The following is a 26,528-nucleotide window of genomic DNA, read 5'->3' on the forward strand; positions in this document are numbered from 1 at the left end:
TTGTTTGTTTGCTCTTCAATATCTTTATATTACAGAAAAATCATGCATAAAAATTGGAGATTGACAAATAAAAATGCTTATGCTTCAAATTACAAAAGAGAGGAAGATAGCCACTCATCTAGATAATCTTAGTATTGGAGATAGTTGATATAGATAATTTTGTCTTTTCAGTTGCTTTTTTTTTTTTTATCATGCTCCTAGCTTGATTTATCTCAGCACTTGACAACTTTCATCTCAGACTGGTTGTATTAAAGTAACTATCAGAATTATACTAGACAATTGGAAACCTTGCCTGGGGCCTCTCGTTTGTTTTTGGTACATTTGAAAAGGATAATGTGTGCTAGCATATATTTACATATATGTACATAATAAAACCATAATAAAACTGGTACATAATTTTATTTGAATAACTAAATTTACATTTAGCAATTTGGTCTGAGAAATATTTTCTTCCCCCCAAAAAAAGAGAACTTGTTTTAGAGTACAGAATTTTATGGAATTTTCTTTTCTAGATCAGATTAGTTTATTTTTAATCAGATTACAATAGTATTTATTGCTGCTATTGCTTTTATTTTCAAAGGCTATTCTCTTGGGCTAGGATTATAGCTCAGTGGTACAGCACTTGCCTATCATGCATGAGGCCTTGAGTTCGATACCCAAGCACCACATAAGAAACGTGATGAGCAGCAGTGTGTAGCCCGCACACCTGTAGTCCCAACTGCTGAGAGGCTAAGGCAGTAGGATCACAAGTTGGAGGCCAGCCCTGACAATTTACCAAGACCCTATCTCAAAATAAAATGTTTTAAGAAAGCTATTCTCACCTTTTCACTTGAATAGTTATCAGTTTTTTTCTTCAACAATCTTTTTCTTATCATAGATTATCTCTATTAAAGTAACTAACTGGTATACATTTTTTCAATTGGATCCTAACTGATAATGACACTAAGACTGTTAATTTCAGATAAACGATTTGGTTAAAATTTGGTTAAAAAAAACTTTGGATTATAATGATATACATATCATCAACTTTAAAGTGGCAATACGAGTGGTCTCTAAAATCCTGTCTGGGGTCCCTTTTGGTTATTAACCACTTCGGCTCTGTTTTGCTATAGGATTTGCCATGGGTCCATAAGATTAATGGAATTGTTTTCCACTTTCTGAGCTCGTGAGAAGCCAAGTGTGGGTCAAAGAGTAGATAAAGAAAAGAAGAATGTTTCATTTTAAACATGTTTTCTGGTGGTTATTTTAAGATGCTGGCATGGCACTTCCATCTCCACAAAATCATGTTGGTAATCCTGTAGATATGTAACAGGACATAATCCCAGATACTGAGAACTGATCAAAGAGCATTTCTGTTTAGGCTTTTGCTAAAAAAAAAAAAAAAAAAAAAAAATCAAATAACCAAAAGGAAAAAAAAAAAGGAGAAAGAAAACTCCACAGATTTAATACCTAGTTTTTGTAACTCATACTTTTTTTTAAATTAGGTGTTATTAACTTACTACTTTAATAAATGTGTCTAAAAAGTAGAAATATGGAATTTCCATCCTTATTTTAAACATTTCCTAGGTTTTTAATTGGATTTTACTATATGGCCATTATAAAAGAATGATGCAGAAGTGCTGTTTTCAGGAAAATAACTTAATTGTATGTTCCTACAGTTCTTTCTTTACTTATCCTTGGTTATTTATATAGGTTAATTTTGCTATTTAGAACTGGAATTAGTTTTTAATAATTGGAAAAAATTAAGAACTAATTACTTATACCTAGGGACAGCTTATTAAAAATCTTGAAATTAAAAAAACCTGCTTACATTACATATATAACTAGAAAATTAATCACCAAGTACCCTTTTTCATCTATACTTTTCTACCAACAGGACAATATAGTATTTTTACTTTTCTCCCTGTTTTATTTGGAATTTTTGATACTGAAGCAGTAACACTGTCAGTATTTATTCACATCTATCTTGCATTTGTATAATGTTTTGCCTATTTTGGCCACATAAATAAGTAGTCGATTAAGAGATGTGTTCTAAATATCTGAGTCTTCCCCATTCCTACTATGAATGGTTCAATCCCATTTTTGTTTTGCAGTATTCCTTCTCCCAGACTTCTTTGCCTGACCTGAAGTAATTATAAAATAAATTTAGTTTTCCATTGACTACTAATAAGGAACTAGAGATTAAATTAAAATTAAAGTTCATTATAACCCCTCAGTTAACTTAAATATCTCATTTTCCCCTCACCGATTTGACACACTTGAACTTTTTAATGCTTTTGACCTCCCCCTTCACTATTTGGTCATGTATACTTGGCTAGTCTGCAGTAAAATGGCCAAAGGATGTACAGTGACTCTCTGTTCCAGATTACATGGGACAGAGGCGTTTTCAAGCTATGGAATTTTTAAAAACAGGTTTCCAGTTATGCTAATGCATTAGCATTCTCAAAATTGAATAGGAAGTCAGTTCCAAAGTCTTTTATCCCTTAAACTTTTCCTTAAGTAGAAGTGGGAGTGATAAACAGATAACAAAGGCACGTTTGAGGTTTAGATTGATGTCCCTGGAAAGAAAACCTGAAATCAAAGGCACTGCAAAAGCAGTGGGTGTAGCATGTAGGAGTTGGTAGTCTCTTACAGGGTTAAGTGCAGATCATAAGTGGCTCCTATCCTCTTGAATATTAGTGCTTAATATTTACCATGCTTCTCATAAATGGCTTATATGTACCTGGAATATGTTACCTTTTATGTTCCTGTATATGTATAAGAAAGCATAGAAAACTGTACTGTCTGATCTCAAAGAGCTTAAATATGATCAAGATAGCCAATGTATAAAAAATATTGTTTGTAACACCCTGGTGTTTATTATTATAGGCAATGACTCATGTGAATACCTTCTCTCAAGTGGCAGATTTCTTGGAGAAAAGGTTTGGCAACCTCACAGTTGTATGATGCATAAATATAAAATTAGGTAAGATTTCTTCATATTGTTGTTTTCTTTTCTAGCTTGAGTCTTTGTGGGTGGGGTGGGAGTCAGGGGGTTCTGGAGATGGAACACCAAGTCTCATTAATGTTAGGCAAGCAACATACTACTGAGCTACCTGCCCTGCCCTTTATAAATTTTATTTTAAGACAAGATCTTGCTACGTTGTCCAGGCTGACTGACATGGAACTTGGGATCTTCCTGCCTTAACAAACTGAGTCACGAATTAGAGATATGTGCCACTATATCTTAGTATAGGTCTTATTATATATTGGATATTAAGTGGGTAACAGAGTACAGTACTTTTCTGCACTGTGTGGAGTAGAGACTTCCTGATTGAAGGTAGGGCTAGGGCTGACTATCCAAAAGAAGATTCTTTAGAGAAAGGTCTTTAGCCAAGCTGCTTTATCTCAGGTAAGAGGTAACCAAACCCAAAGCTGAACCCTTGAGCAGAGGACCATAGCTCTGCAACACGGGTACCTACTTATAGAATTGTTGTAAGATAATGGATGTAAGGCATGTAATACAGTTAGAGTACTTCCTAATACATAATGAACGGGCAGTTATTATTGAGAATTAGTTGATAACAACCTGGCTGCCTACTTCTTTTTTTTTTTTTTTTTTTTTTTTGTGGTACTAGGAGTGGAACCCATAGGCTTTCTACCTCCGGGCTACACTCCCAGTCCTTTTTTATATTTTATTTGGAAACAGGGTCTCACTAAGTTGCTGAGAGCCTCACTAAGTAGCTGAGGCTGGCTTCGAACCTGTGTGATCCTCCTGTCTCAGCCTCCCAAGCGCAGGGATTACAAATGTGCGCCACCATGCCTGGCTGGCTGCCTACTTCTAAAGCGACACAACTGGACCACTTTTTTTCACAAACCATGTGCTTTGAAATACCAGTATGTTGATTTTACTTACTTTAACTAATGTTTCTTTCTTGATTTCAGTGAAGCAAAGAACTGCCTTGTAGATAAACATATTGCATTTATTGGAGATTCCAGAATTCGCCAATTGTTTTATTCTTTTGTAAAAATAATTAATCCCCAGTTCAAAGAAGAAGGTAATAAGGTAAAACTGATTTATTTCTTTCTATTTGGTGTTGCTTTAGAAGTTAACAAATTGGATAGTTCTTATCCTCCTGTTAATATCTTGTCATATTTCTTATTACTCTTTTTTTTTTAATATAGCTGGGCATGGTATGCTCTTAATAGTACTTAGGAGGCTGAGACAGGAGGATCTAGGTTTGAGGACAGCCTCAGCAACCACTGAGACTCTCATCAACCTAGTGAGATTCTGTTTCCAAATTAAAATAAAATAGGACTGGAAGTGTAGCTTAGAATTAGAATGCCCTTGAGTTCCATTTCCAGTGCCACAAAAACAAAACAAAACGGTAAATAAAATATACTTATAATCTTTTAGTGTGTGTATATATATATTTGGGGGGGTGGTACTGGGGTTCCTGGAAACCCTTCTACCTCTGGGCTACACTCCCAGACCTATTTTTATACTTTTTTATTTGGAAACAGGGTCTCTTAAGCCAGCGAGGCTGACTTCGAACCCGTGTGATCCTCCTGTCTCCGCCTACCAAGCGCAGGGATTACAAGTGCGCGCCACCACGCCCGGCCTAGTGTGTAGTGCGCGCCACCACGCCCGGCCTAGTGTGTGTTTTTTTTTTTTTTTTTTTTTTTTTTTTTTTTTTTTTTTGGTGGTACTGGGGTTCCTGGAAGCCCTTCTACCTCCGGGCTACACTCCCAGACCTCTTTTTACATTTTTATATTTGGAAACAGGATCTCCTAAGCCAGCGCGCGCGGCTGGCTTCGAACCTGCGCGATCCTCCTGTCTCTGCCTCCCAAGCGCGGGGATTACAAGCGTGCGCCACCACGCCCGGCTAGTGTGTTTAATTTTATATCTTGCTTTCCTCCACCACTTATTCACCATATTTGTATAATTAAGCACTTTCTTAATAGCAATATATTATTGGGTGGATATAATGTAATTTTACATAATCTTTCCTTTTTAGTTTTTTTTTAATAAGGATATTTCAACTTTGTGTGAAAACCTTGCTTTTTAAATAATTTCATTAGGATAAAATTTCTACAATGTGCATATTAGGCTAAAAAATATAAGCATTTTTAAAACTGTATTTTATTACCAAATTGTTTCAATTTATACTCTAATTAGCAGTAGATGTTGGTATCTGATGTATCTAATTGTCTGCAACCTTTCAGGTACTGGGTGACAGTGCTATAAGTTAAAATAATAATATAATAAATTTCTGCTATTTTGATGGAATGTTCTCATTTTATTGTTAGTTATTTTGAGACTAACAAGAATTAACATATTTTTATATGTTCATTTTTTGGTGAATTATCTAGTCATATTCTTCTGTGTATACATTTCTAAGTGATCCAGCTTCTTATGACTATCTTTAAAAAAATATAATATTAGAAGTGGAGAATGGCAAGGGGCTAAAAATGGATTACAGAAAACTGTAGAGTTGTGGGAGGAATGGCTCATGAATTTATGATGAAATTTTGACTATACACATAGATTTGCCTTTTGGTAAGAAGATGAAAAATAAGGGGCTTCACAGCTAAGTATCTATTTACATAGTAAGGAAGATAGCGAGTCCTAAGTCTCTAGGAACTGTTCCGTATATGAGTAATGCAAAACAATAAAGTCAGCTAGTCATTGTATTTTGTATCTGTAAATGTTTTTTATATTATTAGTTTTATACAGAAGAGTCACCAATTTAATGGCATGAAATTTTCACAATTTAAAAACTGCTAAACTTTTAATAAGAAGAGAGATATTTCTGACTTTATAGACTTCATATTTCTGGGCTTATAATCATATGACTGCAAATTAGAATAATGGATTTGATAATAGTTGAAAAAGCTCTAATGGCCTAGCCTATAACCCAAAGTAGAAACAATATAGTATCTACTATAGAAATATAAATATAAGGCATTGATTCTGAGCTCTAATTTTTTTTTGTTTGTTTGTTTTGTTTTGTTTTTGGTGGTACTGGGATTCCTGGAAGCCCTTCTACCTCCGGGATACACTCCCACCGGCTACACTCCCAGACCTATTTTTTAACTTTTTTATGTAGAAACAGGGTCTCTTAAGCCAGCAAGGCTGGCTCTGAACCAGCGCGATCCTCCTGCCTTCGCCTCCCAAGCGCAGGGATTACAAGCGTGCGCCACCACGCCCGGCCCTGAGCTCTAATTATAATACTTAAGATTTACTTAAGATTTCCAGTTTTTATTTTCTAGAGATATCCAGTTATCCTGAGATTATCAAACAAGATATATTTTAATTTATATGCATTTTAAAAAGAAGCAAGAGAGTGTCCCAGCCTTAAAGGACAGTTATCAAGAAAATATTTCATTGAAATTCCTAGTGGAACATTTACCAGATTACATTTTATGTATTCTTTTCTTTTTGTACACCTTGATTTTCTATCTTTTTTTTTTTTTTTTTTTTTTTTTGGTAGTACTGGAAGCCCTTCTACCACCGGGCTACACTCCCAGACTTTTTTATTTTTGGAAACAGGGTCTCTTAAGCCAGCGAGGCTGGCTTTGAACCTGCACGATCCTCCTGTCTCTGCCTCCTAAGCGCGGGGATTACAAGCGTGCGCCACCATGCCCGGCGATTTTCTATCATTATTTTAAAAAATATACTTTTTGTGCTCAGCACAGTCTGACATATTGTAAAAGCTCATTACTTTTGTTAAAGCCTTACTATGGGTATGGGTATGTTTGGGTGGAATAGAAGTATTGAAGATAATTTTTTGTTTGAATTTGGGGTTTTTTTTATTGAGATAAACTTTTCTTAACTTTAATTTTGTATTGTGCATTGTAGTCATACATCTCAATGGAGTACAAGATGGTAGAGGCATACATGCACATATTACTCATTTAGCCCTGATGAATTGGGAAAGGGCTAAATTGAAGTAAACTTTTTAAAGAGATTTTACAGCTGGATATTTTTCAAATTATATCTTGTTTAAGACTAGTTTTGTGAGAAGCTCTGGCCAGATGAATTTGGGCAGAGTTAGATATCATATCTTCCTCTTAGATGATTTGAATTTAGGGTACGATATTAAAAACTTGAGAAGTCTTGCAGTAAAGAAATCCCTTTTGGGTTGCTTCAAGCTACCACACAGACTAGTTACTCTGGGGGCCCCAACCATTTCAAACCAACTAGATCCTAGATTTAAAAAAAAATATTGTTGATGTATTTCTAGACTTTGAGGAAAAGGGAAATATTCCTCAAATGCAAAACAAAGTGTGAAGTGCTTGGCATGGTGGCACACACTTGTAATCCCCGCTCTTGGGAGGTGGAGACAGGAGGATCGCGCAGGTTCGAAGCCAGCCTTGCTGGCTTAAGAGACCCTGTTTCCAAATAAAAATATAAAATAGGTCTGGGAGTGTAGCCCAGAGGTAGAAGGGTTCCAGCCCCAGTACCACCCAAAAAAAAAAAAAAAAAAAAAAGTGTGAAGTAAAGCAATAGAGGGTTGAGTTGCCTCAAAGCAGGCGTCAGCAGCTGTAAAGAAATGTACAGAAAACTAGACTCAGGCCAACACAGTTCTCAATGGCAATATTGGAACCTAGAGGACAGAAGAATATCTTAAAAGGTCTGAGAGGAAGTGTATCAGCTTGCCATCACTATAATAAAGACTTGAAAGAATCAACATAAAATGATAAAAGTTGGAGGTTCCAGTCCATGATTCGCTGGCTCCATTTGCATTGGGCTTGTGTAATCCCAGCGCTTGGGAGGCTGAGACAGGAGGATTGCACAGGCTCACAGCCAGCTTCAGCTATTTAGTGAGGCTCTGAGCAATTTAGTGAGACCCTGTTTCCAAATAAAGTATAAAAATAGGTTTGGGAAAGCTGAGCGTGGTGGCACATGCTTGTAATCCCTGCACTTGGGAGGCTGAGACAGGAGGATGGCACAGGCTCATGCCAGCCTCAGCTATTTAGCGAGGCTCTCAGCAACTTAATGAGACCCTGTTTCCAAATAAAGTATAAAATAGGTCTGGGAGAATAGCCCAGCGGTACTGGGTTCCACCCCCAGTACCACCAAAATAAATAAATAAATAAATAAATAAAGTTAAAATTAAAAATTAATTTTTTTTTTAAAAAATGAAACAGGGTTTCACTGAGTTGCAAGGGGCCTCACTAAGTAGTAGCTGAGGCTGTCCTCAAACCGTGATCCTCCTGTCTCAGCCTCCCAAATGTTGGGATAACAAGCACACATCACTATACCCAGCTTGAAAGGTCTTTGACATCATTAATAATCAGGGAAATATGAAGCTTATAGGTAATATACCATTTTATATATATTCTAATGGTAGATTAAATCTGACAATGGCAAAAGCATAAAATTTAACGATTTATTAGAGAAGGTGTATAGCATCAGTAGATATCTTTTAAATTGTTTGTGAGCATGTAAATTGCCACAAACACATCCAGAAATAATTAGCACTATCATATTAGGGGAAACATTTGTATAGCCTATGGACCTATGGAACTATTATTAGGGAAAGTCTTACTTTCATACTAAGAGGTATGAATAAGAAGTCCATTATCAGTGCCACTTATAATCTAGATTGTGGTATATCCACTGTCCTAGGTTCTGCAAGAATAACAAATTTATTATTATAAAAATAATTAGATGCATATTGATGAATAAATTGATATGTATAAAGTTTTTAAAGGCCAGAGAATATTCTAGATTAAATGAGATTAAGGAACTTTGACAACTGAATGTAACATTTGGTTTTAACTGAATTCTAGACTAAAATATTAGAGCTTTGAAGAGAATATTATTTGAAAATTGGGGAAATTTAATGTAGATTACATATATAATTTTAATAATTGTCAAATTTCATAGGTGTGGTTATTTAAGAGAATGAATTTAGGAGATACATGCTTAAGTATTTAAGGATGAAACATTATGATACCTGCAAAACAGGTAATTCAAGAAAAGAGAGAAATTTTGTGTGTAGAGAGAGAAGGGAAAAAATAAAGTTGGAATAAAAAATGTTAACAATTGGCAAAGGGGTTGAGGTGTTCATCTGTTGTCAGCTTTGCTGTAAATGCAACATTTTTCAGAATTAAAAGTTGGAAAAATGCCAGGCATAGTGGCTCATGCCTATAATCCCAGTATGTGGGAGGCTGAGATAGAAGAATGAGAGGCTCAAGTCTCAGCAAATAGTGAGACTTTAATCAACCTAGCAAGACATGGTTTCAAAATAAAAATAAAAAATACAGGTGTGGGTGTGGCTCGGAGCTAGAATGCCCCTGGGTTCAATTCCCAGCACCACACACAAAAATGTTGGAAAGAAAGCCAACAACACTAACGAGAGTCTTGTTTAGGGATCATATATGCATGATTAAACAAAGTTGAAACAACATTCGAGATCGTGGGCTTTTTGAGTGAAGCCAGGGGTAACAGGGAGAGAGCCACATACATAAGGTACGTCTCAGTAGTGTTGTTACTTGTGCCATGGATTCACGAGTGTGCGGTTTAAACTGTGGTTTGTGACTTTCATGTGTATGCATTTTTTGCATATATCAGATATTAAAATAACAGAGGGAAAGAAGAAAGATTGAGTTTAGGTTATGCAAGAGAAAGAAAAAGTTTATGACACATTTTCTAAGGACAGATTTTTTAAAAATAGGAGATAGGTTAGGAGGAAGCGAACATTGTGATATTGTTTGACACAGAATTTCTCAGACATAAATCAAAGAAACACTTTTCATATGACACACCTTAACATTTTACTAAGTTAATTGTCCCAAAGTTGCTTTTAGAAATTTCTTTAGGAGAACCAAGAAGAATCTAAAAAGTTGTTTTGTTGATAAAAGTTAACTTTACTTAATAGAAATGTAAATATTACCTGGTTAGTGAAAATATTTCAACCTTCATTTTAGGAACAGAATTAGCTTCTTATTGACCACCTCTATTCCCAACCCATCCAGGATTTTTAACTTTGAAAAGATTTCCATCCTTTATGTGAAGTGCTTGGTTACAAGAAGTTGTAGTCCCCAAATTTTAATTTTTTTTTTTTTTTTACACATGGACTAATTTATCTCCTTTATTCAAAGAGAAACTGACCATAACCCAGAGTCATATATGTCTATCCTGTCCAGTCAGGGACTATACTAATATTCTGGTGAGAATGGAGTTGCTATAGCAACAAACCCCACTACAATCTGAACAAAAGAGAAGGTAATTTCTTACTTAGTGCCGCATGCTCTAGATGGGTCTCCCAGCGGTTGTGCCGTACACAGTCATTCAAGAAGTCCTACTATTGGAATTTTTCCCATCTTCTGGGGTACTTTGGAACATTCAGCCTCCTTAGTATCTGCATCAGGCAAGCTAGAAACTAGACAACCAGCCTGGGAAAATCAGCCTGGAAGCGACCCACAACTCATCGCCATATCTAATTGGCAAGGGCTAGTCATATGGCCTTATCTAATTGAAAGATTCCCAGGAAATGGAGGGAAGCAGTATATTTCTGCCAACGAAACATACCAGGACTAAAATGGAATCCAGGCAAGCTTGACAGATATAAAATATATGAGCATGTTCAAATATCCACTTTGTTAGTTCAGGTTATGGATATTAAAAATTATATATAAGCAAGTAGTATCATGTACTGTTTGTTTTTGTTTTTGGTGCCAAGGACTGAACCCCAGACCTCAAACATGCTAAGCACATGCTGTGCCATTGAGCTATACCTCCAGCCCCATATTTTTTTCTTTTCTTTTTCCTTTTTAATTTTTTTTGATATTCTTTGGAAGTCTTTTTTTTTTTTTCAGGTGGGATGTATAAATAACTGAGATTTGGTGCATAAAAATAATTCCACAAAACAGCCAGGTGTGGTGGCGCATGCTTGTAATTCCAGCATTTGGGAGGCTGAGACTGGAGGATCGCGGTTTGCAGACAGCCTCAGCTACTGAGTGAGGCCCTCTGCAACTTAGTGAGACTCTGTTTCAAAATAAAGAATAAAAAATAGGGCAGGGGGTGTAGCTTGGAGGTTGAATGCCCCTGGGTTCCATCCCCAGACCCGCAAATAATAATAATAATTAATAATAATAATAATAATAATAAATAATTCCATAATGTAGCTAAAGGGAGAATAATTTACATAAGTTTAACCTATACAGTAAATTTTTCTGTTTCCTTTTTTTATGGCAGCATGAAAACATTCCTTTTGAAGACAAGATTGCATCAGTTAAAGTGGTAAGTTCAAACTAGATGGGCGTGGTGGCACACGCTTGTAATCCCCATGCTTGGGAGGCAGAGACAGGAGGATCGCACAGGTTCAAAGCCAGTCTTGCTGGCTTAAGAGACCCTGTTTCGAAATAAAAAATATAAGAAAATAGGTCTGGGAGTGTAGCCCGGAGGTAGAAGGGCTTCTAGGAACCCCAGTACCACCAAAAAAAAAAAAAAAAAATGTTGAGACTATATTTAATGCTAAGTTTATTTATAGATTAGCTAATTCTTTACACATATTAAATTTTAGTGTATTCTTGGGAGTAGATACAGGTAGTAAAGGATTTCTATGAGTTGTTTTATATAATATACTAAATTTCTTTGTCAAATTTTGATCTAGGAGAAAATAATCTTGTGTGATAATTTTAAATGAGTGTGTGTTCAAGATTATGTTGATAAAAAATATGTAAATCTCCTGAATTCTCACTCTTGTGATTCCACTTGATCTAGTGGAGTTCAAGACAAAATACCCTTGACTGAATGGAGCTTGCACGTCATTTAGTTGCCTTCATGTAAATACAGGTGGGGTGAGGATGTGGGAAAGTAGAAGTGTACAGAGCAAAGAACTGAATGTAGTTTTCCTCCTTAAAAGAAGAGATGTTTTTACGAAGACCTCAAAGATGGTAGGATTGGCCAAGCTCAGCAGAAGAATCTTTGAGCATTATGGGCAAAAGGAGCAGTATATGTAAAACTTTAAGAGACTAGAGAACACAGGGAACATCCAGGAGCCGAAGGACCAAGGGGTACTTAGTGAATTAGTTGGCTTTTTGTAACTGTTGTCTTACCATCTTGAATGTGCCTGATCTTGTCCTATCTGTGACAAAATACCTGAAGAATCAGATGAAGGAAGGGTTCGTATTGGCTCATGGTTAGGACATTGTGGTGGAAGGACTGTCAGGGCAAAGCTGTGTACTTCATGTGGCCAGGAAGAATAGAGATAGACACTAGCATTGGAACATGATTACATTAATCAAAGGGCTCAGTGACCTGCCTTTCCAATAGGTCCCAATCTTAAAGTTTTCAGCACCCCCCTAGCACCACAGGCTGCAGTCCAAGCCATTATCACCAGGGCCTTTGTAGTACATTTTGGAAGAAACGGTAACAGGTGAAAGAAACAGGAGGAAAGAGAAAAAACAGAAGCTACATTCTTTACCTTCTTAGCAATTTTAAGGGTTTTTGGATTTTATTTTGAAGACAATAGAATGTCCCTGATACTTAAACAGGCGCGTAGCAAGATCAGATTTAAATTTCTAAGAGGTTACTCTGACTTAAGTATAGAGTAGTGGAGACACAAGTGAATAGAAGGAGGACTCTGTGAGACTTGCCAAATTAAGATTGACTCATGATGATATCTTGACAAGTTGGTGTTTGGTTTTAAGTACTCTCTAAGAGACTTACTTACTTTGAATGGTGAGATACAAGTGCCTTATTTTAGACTTTGTCTTTACTTCCAACATTTCCTTTTTTTAGGATTTTCTGTGGCATCCAGAAGTTAATGGTTCTATGAAGCAGTGTATCAAAGTATGGACTGAGGTCTGTATTTGAAATATGGGTCTTTTTTTTAAGCAACAAAATTTTAAAAGCCCTTGAGCAATCATTATTTTTCTTACCTTCTCTCACTTGTCCCACTTTTGTGTATCACCTTTATAATCACGTAAAAACTCATTTTAATTTTTTATATGGGTCATGTTTTTCTTATTAAATATTTTGCTTTTTTAATTGGATGTTTTATACACATTATTGTAGTATCAGATCTTTGAAATGGTAGAAAGGACATTGAACTCAAAAGTTTAGAGAACTGAAGTTCTTCAAAAATTAGGAAACTGAAGTTCTGCTGGACCTGGTAGTGTACGCTTGTAATCCCAGTACTTGGGAGACTGAGACAGGAGCATCACGGGTTCGACGACAACCGCAGCTACTTAGTGAGGCTCTTTGCAACTTACTGAGACTCTGAAAATAAAGAGTAAAAAATAGGACTGGGTGTTTAGCTCAGAGGTAGAATGCCCCTGGATTCAATGGCTGGTGAAACAGCAAAAAAAATTTTTTTAAATTAAAAGCAGAAAAAGAAAGAAAGAAAACTGAAGTTCCATCTATTCCTACTAGGCCTGAGCAATATTAATTGTCCTAAGTCTGTATCGTTTGTTTTGTACATGTTTTAATATCTTCCTGCCTTATTCACACAGTGGTAAGAATTTCTATTAAAATGGAATAATTTAAGAGGAATTGGTAAACTACTATGTACTATATAATTGTTACCCTGTATATATACTACTTATATACTCTTACCCTAATAATATATGTGTATTATAGATAATATACTTTACAGTTGATGAGCATTCCTAGAGTTTCTACTTATTTATTTCTGCATGTAGGGTAGTCTTTAATAATTATCCATTTATTTTGTTAAATACATCTTAGATTTAATTTTCCCAAAAGATTGTCTCCTCAAGGGCACTGACCTGTGTTGTATTTAACACTTGACAGTGTGTGCCCTGTAGACTTCCATGAATATCTCTTAATTGACTGACTTAATACACTAGAGCTTTACTCTAATCAGTTTGCTCAGAGTTCAGAATAATATTAGGTCATGTTAGATTTCACTAGTTTTTGGCTTCTTGCAAAAGCACCAAAGAATGAACTATGCCAATATCATTCCATACTTTATAACTATGTGGCCATGTAAAATTTGAGGCACTGGATGACTATCTTGTTATAACAAGAATTTAGTAAAGAATTCTAGAAACTTAAATGCATTTAGAAGAAAGAACTTAAATTTTAAGTAAAAATTTAAATAATGTTACTTATATTCAACCCTTGAACTGGGCATAGCATTATTATAAAGGTTTTTCTTCCTTAGGATTCTGTTGCAAAGCCCCATGTGGTTGTAGCAGGAGCTGCCACGGTAAGTTCTTATCTGTCTTATATAATTTTCGTTTCATACTTAAAGACATGCTAAGAAAAAGTTAATTTGTGTAAATAGAATTCTTAATTGTATTAATATTTTAATTCCTGTTTCTGTTATAACTAATCAGTCTGATGAAATGTAATAAAAAGATTTGAATGAACTTTATAAAGTTTGTTTTAAATCTTAGTATTATTTTGTCTTTAATTGTATTCTTCTTGAATGTTATACACTGAAAGTCTAATTTTATAACATCTTTTTATAACTGTCTTTATATATTCATGAGATAATTTGACCAAATTTTATTAAATAAAATTGGATTATCTTAAAATAATAACCCTTGTTACAATAGGTAAATTACGCAATTTAATTTTTCTGTGATGAATACTGAATTAATACTTAATTTTTACTTCTTAGTGGTCCATCAAGATTCACAATGGTAGCAATGAAGCGCTTTCTCAATATAAAATGAACATTACCTCCATAGCACCACTTTTAGAAAAATTGGCAAAGACTAGTGATGTTTATTGGGTCTTACAAGGTAAGGGATGAGTAATGAAAATATGTCATTTTGTATATATTTTAAGGCATGGGCAGCTTTATTATCTCCTGCTTCAAGAAGCAAAATTACTCCTTTATGAGGATAAATTTTGAAACAAGGTTTGCAAGACTAGAATAAATTTGAGTTATTTGCATTCCTTTTTAAATTTAAGGAACAGATTAATAAATAGGTTTAAAAAAAAGAGCAACAATACTCTCCAACGAAGCTTAGCCAGAAGAATGGCTGTAGAATGTAACTAAATTATAAATCCTAAAGACAAATGAGGTGTTTACCTCAGGTTTTTTATTTTTTATAAGCTCTCTTTATTGTCATTGCAAAATACAGAGAAGAAATGTTAATAAGTCTGTTTCATAACATTAGAATCTCTAGAAGTAAATACTCTTTCCAACTGACAGTATATTTAAATTTATACCATCTAGTTTATACTTGATAATGAAATTCTTTAAGAGAAAGTAGACATTAGGTCAGCTCATTTCAGGAACTTATTGAATGTCCATTATTTAATGCCCAACATAATATGAGATGCCTTGGATATTTTAGCAGTTGAAGTTGTTTGTCAGAAACTCTTAGGATCATTTCTAAGTTGAATGTCAGGGTGAAAGGAATTAACAACGGTTTTGATCATCAGTTCCACACTCCCTGTTTTATTCGTAGACTCATTGTTGCCTTTTTATTACTAAAATGAGGTTAAAATAAATTATTTATAATAAGAGAATAGATGGACCTCAGTCCTCCGGATTGCCTCCCAATCGTGTAGACACAGTCTATAGAATTAAGTAGTGACACGAGGAAAGAAGGCTGGCTGCTGTTAGTTAGTGGCAGTCTTCCTACCCAGTTCTAACTTCTGGTTGCCAGTATCAGAGTTTTAAACTCTTAAGGATTAATGTTTTCCCAAAGGTATCTACATAAAGGAGGAATAAAAGTTGTTAAAATTTGAGAGAAACAGTGATTGACTAAAAAATTGAATATAAGATAGGAAATCTAGCCAGGCATGGTGGCACACACTCGTAATCCCAGTACTTGGGAGGCTGAGATAGGAGGATCACGGGTTTGCAGCCAGCCTTAGTTTCTTAGTGAGGCCCTCTGCAACTTAATGAGACCCTCTTTCAAAATAAAAAATAAAGCCAGGTGTGGTGGCACACGCTTGTAATTCCTGAGCTTGGGAGGCTGAGACAAGAGGGTTGTGTAGGTTCGAAGCCAGCCTCAGCTACTTAGTGAGGCTCTCAGCAATTTAGGGAGATCCTGTTTCCAAATAAAATATTTTTAAAAAATATGTCTGGGAGTATAGCCCGGAGGTAGAAAGCCTCTGGGTTCCACCCCCAGTACCACAAAATAAATAAATAACTAGATGGATGGATGGATGGATGGATGGATGGATGGATGGATGGATAGGGAGGGAGGGAGGGAGGGAGGGAGGGAGGGAGGGAGAGAGAGAGAGAGAGAGAGAGAGAGAGAGAGAGCGAGAGAGCGAGCACGCGCACGCCAGACAGGTGTGGTGGCACACACTTGTAATCCCAGCATTTGGAAGGCTGAGACAGGAGGATCACGGTTCAAGGACAGCCTCAGCTACTTAGTGAGGCGGTTTGCAACTCAATAAGACCCTTTTTTATAATAAAGAATAAGAAAATAGGGCTGGGAGTTTAGCTCTGAGGTAGAATGCCCCTGGGTTTCATCCCCAGTACCACAAAAAATAAAAAAATAAAAAATAGGGCTGAGTGTGTAGCTCAGAGGTAGAATGGCCCTGGGTTCCATCCCTAGTATGCAAAAATAAGTAAATAAAATAAATAAATAATAGTGCTGGGGGTATAGTTCAGAGGCAGAATACCCCTGGGTTCCTCAGTTACTCCCCCCGCCCCGCCCCCCCTTGGCCAGCTTTATATAAATATGGTGTGTGTGTGTGTGGTACTGGAGATAGAACATAGATTCTAACTCCAAGCTACACTTCCAGCCCAGTTTTATTTTTTCACTTTGAAATAGGGTCTTGCTAAGTTGCAGAGAACCACACTAAGTTGCTGAGGCTGGCTACAAAATGCGATCCTCCTGTTTCAGCCTCCCAAGTATTGGGATTACAAGCGTGTGCTACCACTCCTGGCTTAACCATGAATTATTAAGCACCTGGTATCATCTGGACTTTAAGAACAAAATATGAAGTATGGATCAACTAGCTTTCATTCACAATTTCTACCATTAGGAATTTTTAAAGTTTGGTTTTTAAAGTGTGTTTTATATGTAGATCCTGTTTATGAAGATCTCTTAAGTGAAAACAGAAAAATGATCACTAATGAGAAGATAGATGCATACAATGAAGCTGCAGTCAGCATTCTAAATAGTAGCACCAGAAATTCCAAATCCAATGTGAAGATGTTCAGTGTTTCCAAACTAATCGCTCAAGAAACCATCATGGAATCTTTGGATGGCTTACATCTTCCTGAATCAAGCAGGGAAACGGTAAGAGTCCTTGTATTTCTCAGTGACTGGAGAGTATATCAGTTGGTTATAGTCATAAGTCATATAACAGGTTACAAGTAATTTATTTTATTACAGTGTTAATTATTCATAGTTATGCTGTGTAAAGAAACATTTGGAAATAATTTTTATTTCTGTCATCTAGCTGAACATATAAGAAGTGAGTTTCAGTATACACACAAAAAAAAAAAGAAGTTAAGGAAGGGAGGAAATGAAACTGCATTTATTGAGTGCAGTTGGTATACTCATGTTTGAAACTACTCCATATTTTTATTGTAAACCTTAAGCCTACAAGATTAAACTTTAGTGAAAAGTACATTTGTTAATATATAATTTTTATTTCCTCATAGTTCCTACACTTAATCATTATTCAAGGTACAGGTAGTTCAGGTTGACTGATGGAAAGGAATGTAAGATAAGTATGGAAGAAATCTACAGAATTATAAATTTTCACACACAGTAAACGAGATTACTTACAGTTTTTTGTTTCTTATAAAGCAGTGCTACTTAACATTTTTGAGGCTCACATGAGCCCTTTGGATACTGGATTAAAAAATCGTGATTCATGTTAGGATACCAATGGCAGTCTCAGTACCTTTTATGGGGAAGAGAGGGATGGGAAAGTGACCAAGGGGAAGCCACCAAGTGCTGTGTGCATCTATGTCACTATCCCTATGAATTACATTATGATCTGAGACTAATACACCAATAAAAGTATATATAAACAAAAGCAGTGCTTCTGTTCCTCTCCTGCAGGAAAATGCATGTTTGCATGTACCTGCTATTCTTCATATACTTTAATGGGTTCAGTGGATTCCCTGGAAGATGTTTAAGAAACTTGTAATGGAATCTGTTGGCTAGGATATGCAAGTGTGCCATGCATAGAACTTTCTGAAGTTTCAGGACTAAAAGGATGAGATTTTTTTCTAAACACTTGAGTACTCTGAATGCTTAGGCTTAAGTAATATAATCATACGGAATTCCACAGATGCCCGAATTATTAAGTTTTGATAAAAGTAGAGTGTCAACCTTCAACTATACAGAATCTTGACAGTTTGCCTAGAATAATTTTGTTATAATCAAACTATGTGGAAGATTTCACCTTTTCTTTAACATTAGAAATCTTAAAACTTTATAATCCTAAAGGGTTCAAAAGCTATCAACTAAATAAAAGCCATATTGTTAGCTCAGAATTTATAGTTTTATGATGGCAGTTATTTTACATTCTTTTTTCACCTCCAAAGATTAGGATTATATCTTAAATAATTTGGCATTTTCTGTTTTGAAAGTCTGTTAATTAAAATTCTTTGGTCTTTGACATCTTTATTTATTTATTTATTTTGGTGGTACTGGGGTTCCTGGAAGCCCTTCTACCTCCGGGCTACACTCCCACGGGCTACACTCCCAGACCTATTTTTTTTTTTTTTTTTTTTACCTTTTATGTGGAAACAGGGTATCTTAAGTCAGCAAGGCTGCCTCCCAACCAGCGCGATCCTCCTGTCTCCACCTCCCAAGCGCAGGGATTACAAGCGTGCCTGACATCTTTATTTTTTTAATTAACAGTCATGACCCATTAGTAGCCATAGCATTCATTTTTGTTTGTTTTAATTGGAGAAGAGTACCATAACCGAATGCATCCTGAGTAGTAAGATTAGATATTGTTCCCTGTAAATGTTTCCTGGGTCACATTATAGGTGAACTTCTTATGAATAGTAGCCTAGAAGTGTGAAACACCCAGAACTGGCGATTGCAGGTTTAAGGAAAACCACTATTTGCATGAGTGTTTGGGAAATGGTTGCAAAAAGCACAGAAGCATTTCAGTTTTATTGTTGAAAACTCAGCAATATTCACAGGAGAAAATACATCACTGACAAGATAATAACCAAACGACTTGATTTGTTCGCAGAGTGCAATGATTCTTATGAATGTGTATTGCAATAAGATTTTGAAGCCTGTAGATGGTTCCTGTTGTCAGCCTCGGCCTCCTCTGACTCTCACACAGAAGCTAGCTGCTTGTTTTTTCACCTTGTCTATTATTGGATATTTAATTTTTTATATAATTCATCGTAATGCTCATCGGAAGAATAAACCATGTACTGATTTGGAAAGTGGAGAGGAAAAGAAAAATATTATCACTACCCCCATGTCTCCATTAGAAATACTTTTACAGTCTTTCTGCAAACTGGGCCTGATTATGGCTTATTTCTATATGTGTGACCGTGCAAATCTGTTTATGAAGGAAAACAAATTTTATACACACTCATCTTTCTTTATTCCAATTATCTACATCTTGGTTTTGGGAGTATTTTACAATGAAAATACTAAAGAGGTAAGAATCATTTTCTTTTCAGTTCATGTTATCCATCTTATCTCATTACAAAATCTAGGTTAAAGAAATACTATCATTTATTCTACAAGAATAAGCAGATGTGTAGTCAAGGAAGAAGGAATTTTTTGTCACTCTGCTTCACTTAGTGGATTCTTAACTGTTGTTTTTTTTTTTAATAGTAAAGAGGAAATTCAAAGGGCTGAGTGAAGATTGTTGAAAAGTAGGAAAGTGTGACCTATTAAAAAAAAGTCATAAATTAGTGTTACTTTGCTTAGTGATGGAAAAAGTGGAAAAACTCCTGATTTTATAATGGTCTTCAAACACTAGCTGTTAATTATTATCTTTTATAAAGTAAAAACATTATATCAACAAATGCCTATAATAAGACTATTTTATACTTATTTATCAAATATATATACACTCAAATTAGAACTTAGATAATGATGTGGCCACTGACAATATTCTGAATTTCCTAATTTAGAATTGCTGTCATTGCTCAGAATATTTATGTAACTTCTTTTCAAGGCATGAGTAATTTGAATTAGTTGTATTGTAAAAATAACTCATAAGAGGATGTTTAATTAGCTCTTTATCACCAATGAGAGTATACTTGGGAAAATAAACTATAACAATAGAGCTTTTCCTGTCAATAAAATGTAAGAGAACTATAAGATCTTTTTTTAACTCTGAAATTCTAAATTTTGTTAAAAAAATTACAGAATGCCATTTTTAGATTTGTAAAGACATCTATCAGTTTAATTGTCATTTTAATATAAAACCATAAGGATCAACTTAAATATTCAAAATCCCTGTAGTTTATAGTTGTTTTCAAATTCAAAACAGTCCTATTTTATCTTTTTAAATGATAACTCTCTCCTCACACACACAGACAAGATTCTTTTGACGAAAGCATTAGTTTTATATACAGTAAGAAAAATTTTAACAAACTTAATACATACTGTCCAAATAATTACTTCCTGATGATTTTTAATGGATTTTGGTCACTTTATACAGACTAAAGTATTGAATAGAGAACAAACAGATGAATGGAAAGGCTGGATGCAACTTGTGATTTTGATTTATCACATCTCTGGAGCAAGTACAGTAAGTATTTAAAGTTCAGAAAATATAGGAAATGTCATGTTACTATTTCTTTAGGGACACTGGCTTTTTAAATTTATTCTATACAGGTTAGAGACTCTTCTTATTTTCTGCCTAGTTTTTTTTTAACCTTCTTATTCTCTTAACTCTCTGAGAATCTATAATTTTAAAACCAAAATGAGTTTTCTTTTAAAAAGATAAGGGAACAATTGATTTGTATTTGCTTGGCACTAATATTAATATAATAGAAATAGCTGATAACTAAGGGCATTTACTTAATGTCATCTTGTTAAACAGCTAAAGTTATCAAACTTTGTAGATGGCAAACTAGAATAGGCAGATACTATCAAAATAGATCAAATTAGATTATTATTTTTTATATTTTGCCTTTTACTATATTTTAGAAATTTTCACCAATGAAAGTTTAAAAACTTGGAATTCTTTTGCCCCAGGGTTTAGAGAATCCAGATATAGGTGGCTTGCCATGGTGGATATATAGATATGGCATCCTTCCTAAGTATTTCCTCCTCCATGCTGTGGTGGAGCCTTCTTTTGGTCACATTATGCTTTCTGTATCTAGACAAAATATCCTTTTGTTCTTCTCCTTAGGGGCTTAAAAGATGGGATTTTCATGATCTGTGGCTAACTTGGATATGGCAGGGTTAGGAAAAAAAAAACATATTCATTCTGAGTTGTAATGTTCCAGCTACATTAGAGGTAAAACAAGCTTTTGTGGGTGAATTTAACCACTTTTGTGTAGCTTATTATAGTGAAAATTCAAGCTGACTTCTATAAAATATGTTTAAAAATTTAAGAAACCCATTCATTATTTGGAAACTACCAAATTATTTTATTGCCTTGTTTGTTTCTATAAAGCACACATTTATAAACAATATTTGTACTAATGATAAACAGATAAGATGGGAGTGCTCAGAAGAGTATTTTGAAAATTTTGTAGAAGCAATTAAGAAAGTAAATATTATTACTGGAGATTTTTCAGATGCCTAAAATTTTGAAGACAATCACTGTCTCTCTTATTTCCTAAAATTATTGATGATTTTATGGATCTAAAACTTTAAAAACAATATTATTCATCACTGCTCTGTTATTTCCCAAAATTATTGATGATTTTATGGATGTTTTGTTTGAAAGACAGGAAGCAAAGGGACCAAGTGTAACTTTTACAAAAATTATATGGCCATGATATGTATGTATGTGGCAACAATGAAATTCCTGTGGTTACTGTAGCTAAAGAGGGGCTGGTGAATTTGAGTAGTTATTATAGAGTCAATACAGTAAAAGAGATCCAACACAGAGAGAGAGAGCGATGGTCAGGCTTAGTTTATAAGCCCAGATCAGAATTTATAGGATAAATCCTGAGATCTAAAAAGTAACTAGAGATGAATATTGAATCCTAGAAATACCTCTGACATATGAATAAAGACTGAGTTAATTTAGAGGAGAAAGTGTTTTGTTAGAAAATGCCATTTAGAGACATAATTAATTGCTGACATATTAAAGGGTGATACTACTATTAAAAAAATTAGGTAGAGAGAATTAATGGCTGATTAAGTTCCTCAATTCAGTGATTCCAGAAAGGATTTAGATCATAAAAGGATGAGGGCAATTTGGCATTCTATTATAATCATTTACCAACCTAACATTTTAATATATCTTCTTCGACTACCTCCCCATATATCCTAATTTACAACAGTAAAAAAAAAAAAAATCCCTGTTCTCGGATGCACTTTTCTTTAACAGGTCATTTGTAATGATTAATTAATATATCCCTGTAGTGTTATGTAGGATTATGTAGTTAACAATTTCGTATATCTACATAAGCACTGATATTATTATAGGTTATACTTTGGAACTTGATTTTTGGATAGTTAAGAGATTAACCTCATTAAACTTTTTGGCTGCCATAATTAAAAGGTAACTTTAATTTCCTATGTTTAATGTTGTAAGCAGTCTCAAACTTTTAATTCTGATATGTTTTTATGCTAGAACTATTTAAAAATTTTCAGCGACAAAAAATAATTTTAACTGTAAGGGACATTACAAAGAATAACAAGAGAAATTTAAATTTTTTATTTTTTTATGGTGGTACTAGGGGTGGAACCCAGCGGCTTTCTACCTCCGGGCTACACTTCCAGACCTATTTTATACTTTATTTGGAAACAGGGTCTCACTAAGTTGATGAGAGCCTCACTAAGTAGATGAGGCTGGCTTCAAACCTTTGCCATCCTCCTGTCTCAGCCTCCCAAGTGCGGGATTACAAGCGTGCGCCACCACACCCGGCTGAGAAATTTAAATATGTATTGTATGACATATACTATTTATATAAATTTCTTTGGTATGGTAATATGGTTATGTAAGAAACTACCCTTTCTTCCTAGGAGATAACATGGTGAAAAATTTAAGAGTGTTATTGTATGTTCTGCAACATATTTTTAAATTTTTCATGAAGGTATAGGTGTTCATTGTGTTGTTAAAATTTTTCTACTGGTTCAAAATTTTGGAAAACTATTTCATGAAATTTGTAATAGGTTAAAATTGTGTTGGGAACTCAGAAAATTGTTGTTAATATTTAATTCAGTTTTTTGTTGGTGCTTGTTTTTTGGTCGTTCTGGGGTTCCTGGAAACCCTTCTACCTCCGGGCTACACTCCCAGACCTATTTTATATTTTTATTTGAAAACAGGGCTCTTAAGCCAGTGAGGCTGGCTTCAAACCAGCACCATCCTCCTGTCTCTGCCTCCTAAGCGCGGGGGTTACAAGCGTGCGCCACCATGCCCGGCCTTTAATTCAGTTTAGATGGGTCATATTTTCTGTTCAAATATTATAAGCAAGCCCAACTTTACAATCCTGACACCAGTCTTGAAGGCACTTGAAAACATGTTTTATGGAGAATGGTTAAAGAATTTGGAAATGGTTAATATAGATTTGACATCTGTTTTCAAAAACTTGTAGAACCATCAGATGTAAGAGTGATTTAACTCAGGCATATGGTTCCAAAGCTAGTCTCCCTACTATGGTAACTCTACCATACTGAGGAATTGAAATGTAGCTAGTCAAAATTGAGATGTGGTATATGTGTGAAATACATCCCAGATTATATATGATTAATTGTAAATAATTCATACCAAGTTCAAAAACTTCATATAAAGAATATAAAATATCTTCTTACATGTCAAAATAATATTTTAGATATATTGAGTTAAATAAAATAGTAATTAAAATTAGTTTTATTTCCTTCTTTTAACATTCTAAATGTTCTGGTAGTCACATTAGAAGATTACCTCCATGGTTCACCTTTTATTTCTATTGAACCAGTGCTATTGTAGAGGGCTAAAGTTTGTAGCTTTTGCATGTAGTTAGATTTCAACTTTTCATGAGAATAAATTTTATAGCAGTTAATGACCATCTGACAATAGAATGGTTTGTCTTGGGAGTCTAGATATGTTCTGCTATTAAAAATTATTAGCACCTGGGCAAGGTGGCCTATGCTTATAATCACTACTTGGGAGGCTGAGACAGGAGGATTGCAAATTTAAAACCAACCTGAGCAATTCAGCAAGACCCTGTCTCAAAATAAAAGAATAAAAGTGGCTGAGGATGTAGCTAAGTGGTAGAGCACACTGGGTTCAGCTCCCAGTGCCTCCCCCAAAAAGGCACTTAGCCAAATCCATGAAATGGATAGTTTAGAGTACATTCAAGAATGAAGTAAAGATATGGGCTTCCATTTCTGAGGTTATTTCAGTACCTTTTCCACCTTCTCTGTGATTCTAATATGCTATTCCTTCATTGAAATTTTCTGGTCTAAGTTGGGTGTGGTGGCGCACGCTTGTAATCCCAGCATTCGGGAGGCTGAGACCGAAGGATCATGGTTCGCAGACAGCCTCAACTACTTAGTGAGGCCCTTTGCAACTCAGTGAGACCCGGTTCCAAAACAAAGAATAAAAAATAGGGCTGGGGGGTGTAGCTCAAAGGTAGAATGCCCCTGGGTTCCATCCCCAGTACCGCCAAAAAAAAAAAAAAAAAAAAAAAAAATCTGATCTAATAATGAGATATGACTTTTAAAAAAATAACTGAGAAAAGGCAATAAATAAAAACTATCTTTGATACAGATTGGTGCTTTAGGAACTCAGGGGAAGGAGAAGTGATATTCACGTTAGTAAAGATGAGAGTTTTAAACTGAGTTCTGAAGAATAGGATTTGAAGAAGCCAAATACAGTTAGGGGAAAACATTCTAGGGTCGAATAAGGATCAGCTTAGGAGATAGAAAATATATCAATTTGATTAGGGTGGAGGCAATATAGAAGAATTTGTGATGTATTATTAATTTAGGTATTTTTTTTCTCTCAGAATAAGTACCCTTCAAAAAACAAAGTGATTATGTTCTAGGATGTGTGCAAAAGATGCATGTACTCAAGGTCTTATAAAATCTATTTAAGGTGTCCACTTAATTATTTTATCCTGCAAGGAATTACTTGGGGAAAACACATTAACCTAAAAGGACCATGAGCAGTGTTAGTGCAGGGTAACTGCAGAGGCGATCAGATGGGCCTATAAAATGGAAGCCAAAGAAATTTGGCAGTTGTAAGGACTAGATGTCATTGAATAAGCCATTTGAGTATCATAGTAAAGAGCAGTGTCCTACTTATGTTTTGGAGATGGCGAATAGCCACCTAAAAGGTCAGTGAGTGGTGGACAGGTGGAATGGCAGTGTTCTAAGATTATGAGAATTAGTACTTGGGAGGTAAAGTTTCTGGTGAGTCTCATCCAGTGATTTGAAATGTGTTGTATTTCGGCTTAGCAGTGGAGATGTGATATCTGAAAAACCATAATAAATGACTCTTAGGAGCTTGATCATGAAGGAGACAGCAATGCAAGAGTGTAAACAAGAATGCTTCAAAACTGAAAAGTGGTAGAAAAATAATATTTCTAAATGTGCTTGCATATGTTTTAGAAAAATTTATTTTTGCTAAGTAAACTAAATAATAGAAAATGGTTCGACTATTTTATTTACAGGTCTGGTGTATGTATATTTTAACGCCCACCCCCTAGCAAAATGTGGGGGTTTGTTTTTCATCTTCTCGGGAAAATGTGAAATCCAGAATAATCAGAATGTACGGTGATTAAGAATTATAGCTATCATATGTTCAATTCTAAGTTAGTGCAAATTAATGTACAAAGTGCATCCCATTTATTTAATTGAAGAACCTTTAAGGAAAAAGATTATAGTCTCAAACATTTAGCAGGTTAGAAAACTCTTAGGACTAATAACTTGAAAGTGGCAGAACTGGAATTTGAACCTAGGTCTATCTGATTCCAAACTACATTTTTTAATCCTTGCTGTAATTAGCCTTAACTTTTGAGGGTAACCTTTTTATTGTGCTAATACCAAATGAAAATGACGATTCATTATCATTGTTAAGTGTACTTGTTAATGATAACTCAAGATGTAGTTTATGCCCTCATATTTTACCTATTTATTTTGTCAACAGTTTTTGCCTGTGTACATGCACATTCGAGTTCTGGTTGCTGCATATCTGTTTCAGACAGGGTATGGACATTTCTCATACTTTTGGATCAAAGGAGATTTTGGAATTCATAGAGTGTGTCAGGTAGGAATGCATTCAGTGTTTCCTTTTTCTTTCAAGTCAGCATGCTTTTGTGCCTAACTGTTGAGAAATATAAATTGGCCATTAGAAAACCATGAATAATTTGAATTTATGAAATAGCACTTTAAAGTTGTATTTCTGTGTTCTATGTTTAGTAGTTTGAGATAAATAATTTATTGAGGATGGCAGGAAAATATAATTTGGATGACTATATAGTAAAAGTACTGATAACACAAAGGATAACACTGTTGATTCACTTTAGTTTTATAGAAATGTA

At 34.8% G+C, this 26,528-nt stretch overlaps 1 protein-coding gene across 2 annotated transcripts in view; it reads left to right on the forward strand.

Annotated features, from left to right (window-relative positions):
• The window catches only part of CASD1 (CAS1 domain containing 1), a gene marked incomplete at both ends in the record, with an annotated part of 44,259 nt that overhangs the window by 4,083 nt on the left and 13,648 nt on the right, over positions 1-26,528 (forward strand). Inside the window, 10 exons of one of the 2 annotated variants that reach the window (XM_080701427.1) lie at positions 2,869-2,965; positions 3,925-4,045; positions 11,189-11,233; positions 12,737-12,799; positions 14,124-14,168; positions 14,586-14,709; positions 16,964-17,178; positions 19,103-19,525; positions 20,540-20,629; positions 26,135-26,254. In XM_080701427.1, the coding sequence (XP_080557553.1) occupies positions 2,869-2,965; positions 3,925-4,045; positions 11,189-11,233; positions 12,737-12,799; positions 14,124-14,168; positions 14,586-14,709; positions 16,964-17,178; positions 19,103-19,525; positions 20,540-20,629; positions 26,135-26,254 (1,343 nt within the window). Of the gene's footprint in view, positions 1-2,868; positions 2,966-3,924; positions 4,046-11,188; positions 11,234-12,736; positions 12,800-14,123; positions 14,169-14,585; positions 14,710-16,963; positions 17,179-19,102; positions 19,526-20,539; positions 20,630-26,134; positions 26,255-26,528 lie in introns of those variants that run through there. The other variant, XM_080701428.1, reaches the window with a different exon arrangement.

The sequence above is a fragment of the Muscardinus avellanarius genome (genome assembly GCF_963383645.1).
Source record: "Muscardinus avellanarius genome assembly, chromosome: 9".
NCBI classification, from domain to species: Eukaryota; Metazoa; Chordata; class Mammalia; order Rodentia; family Gliridae; genus Muscardinus; species Muscardinus avellanarius.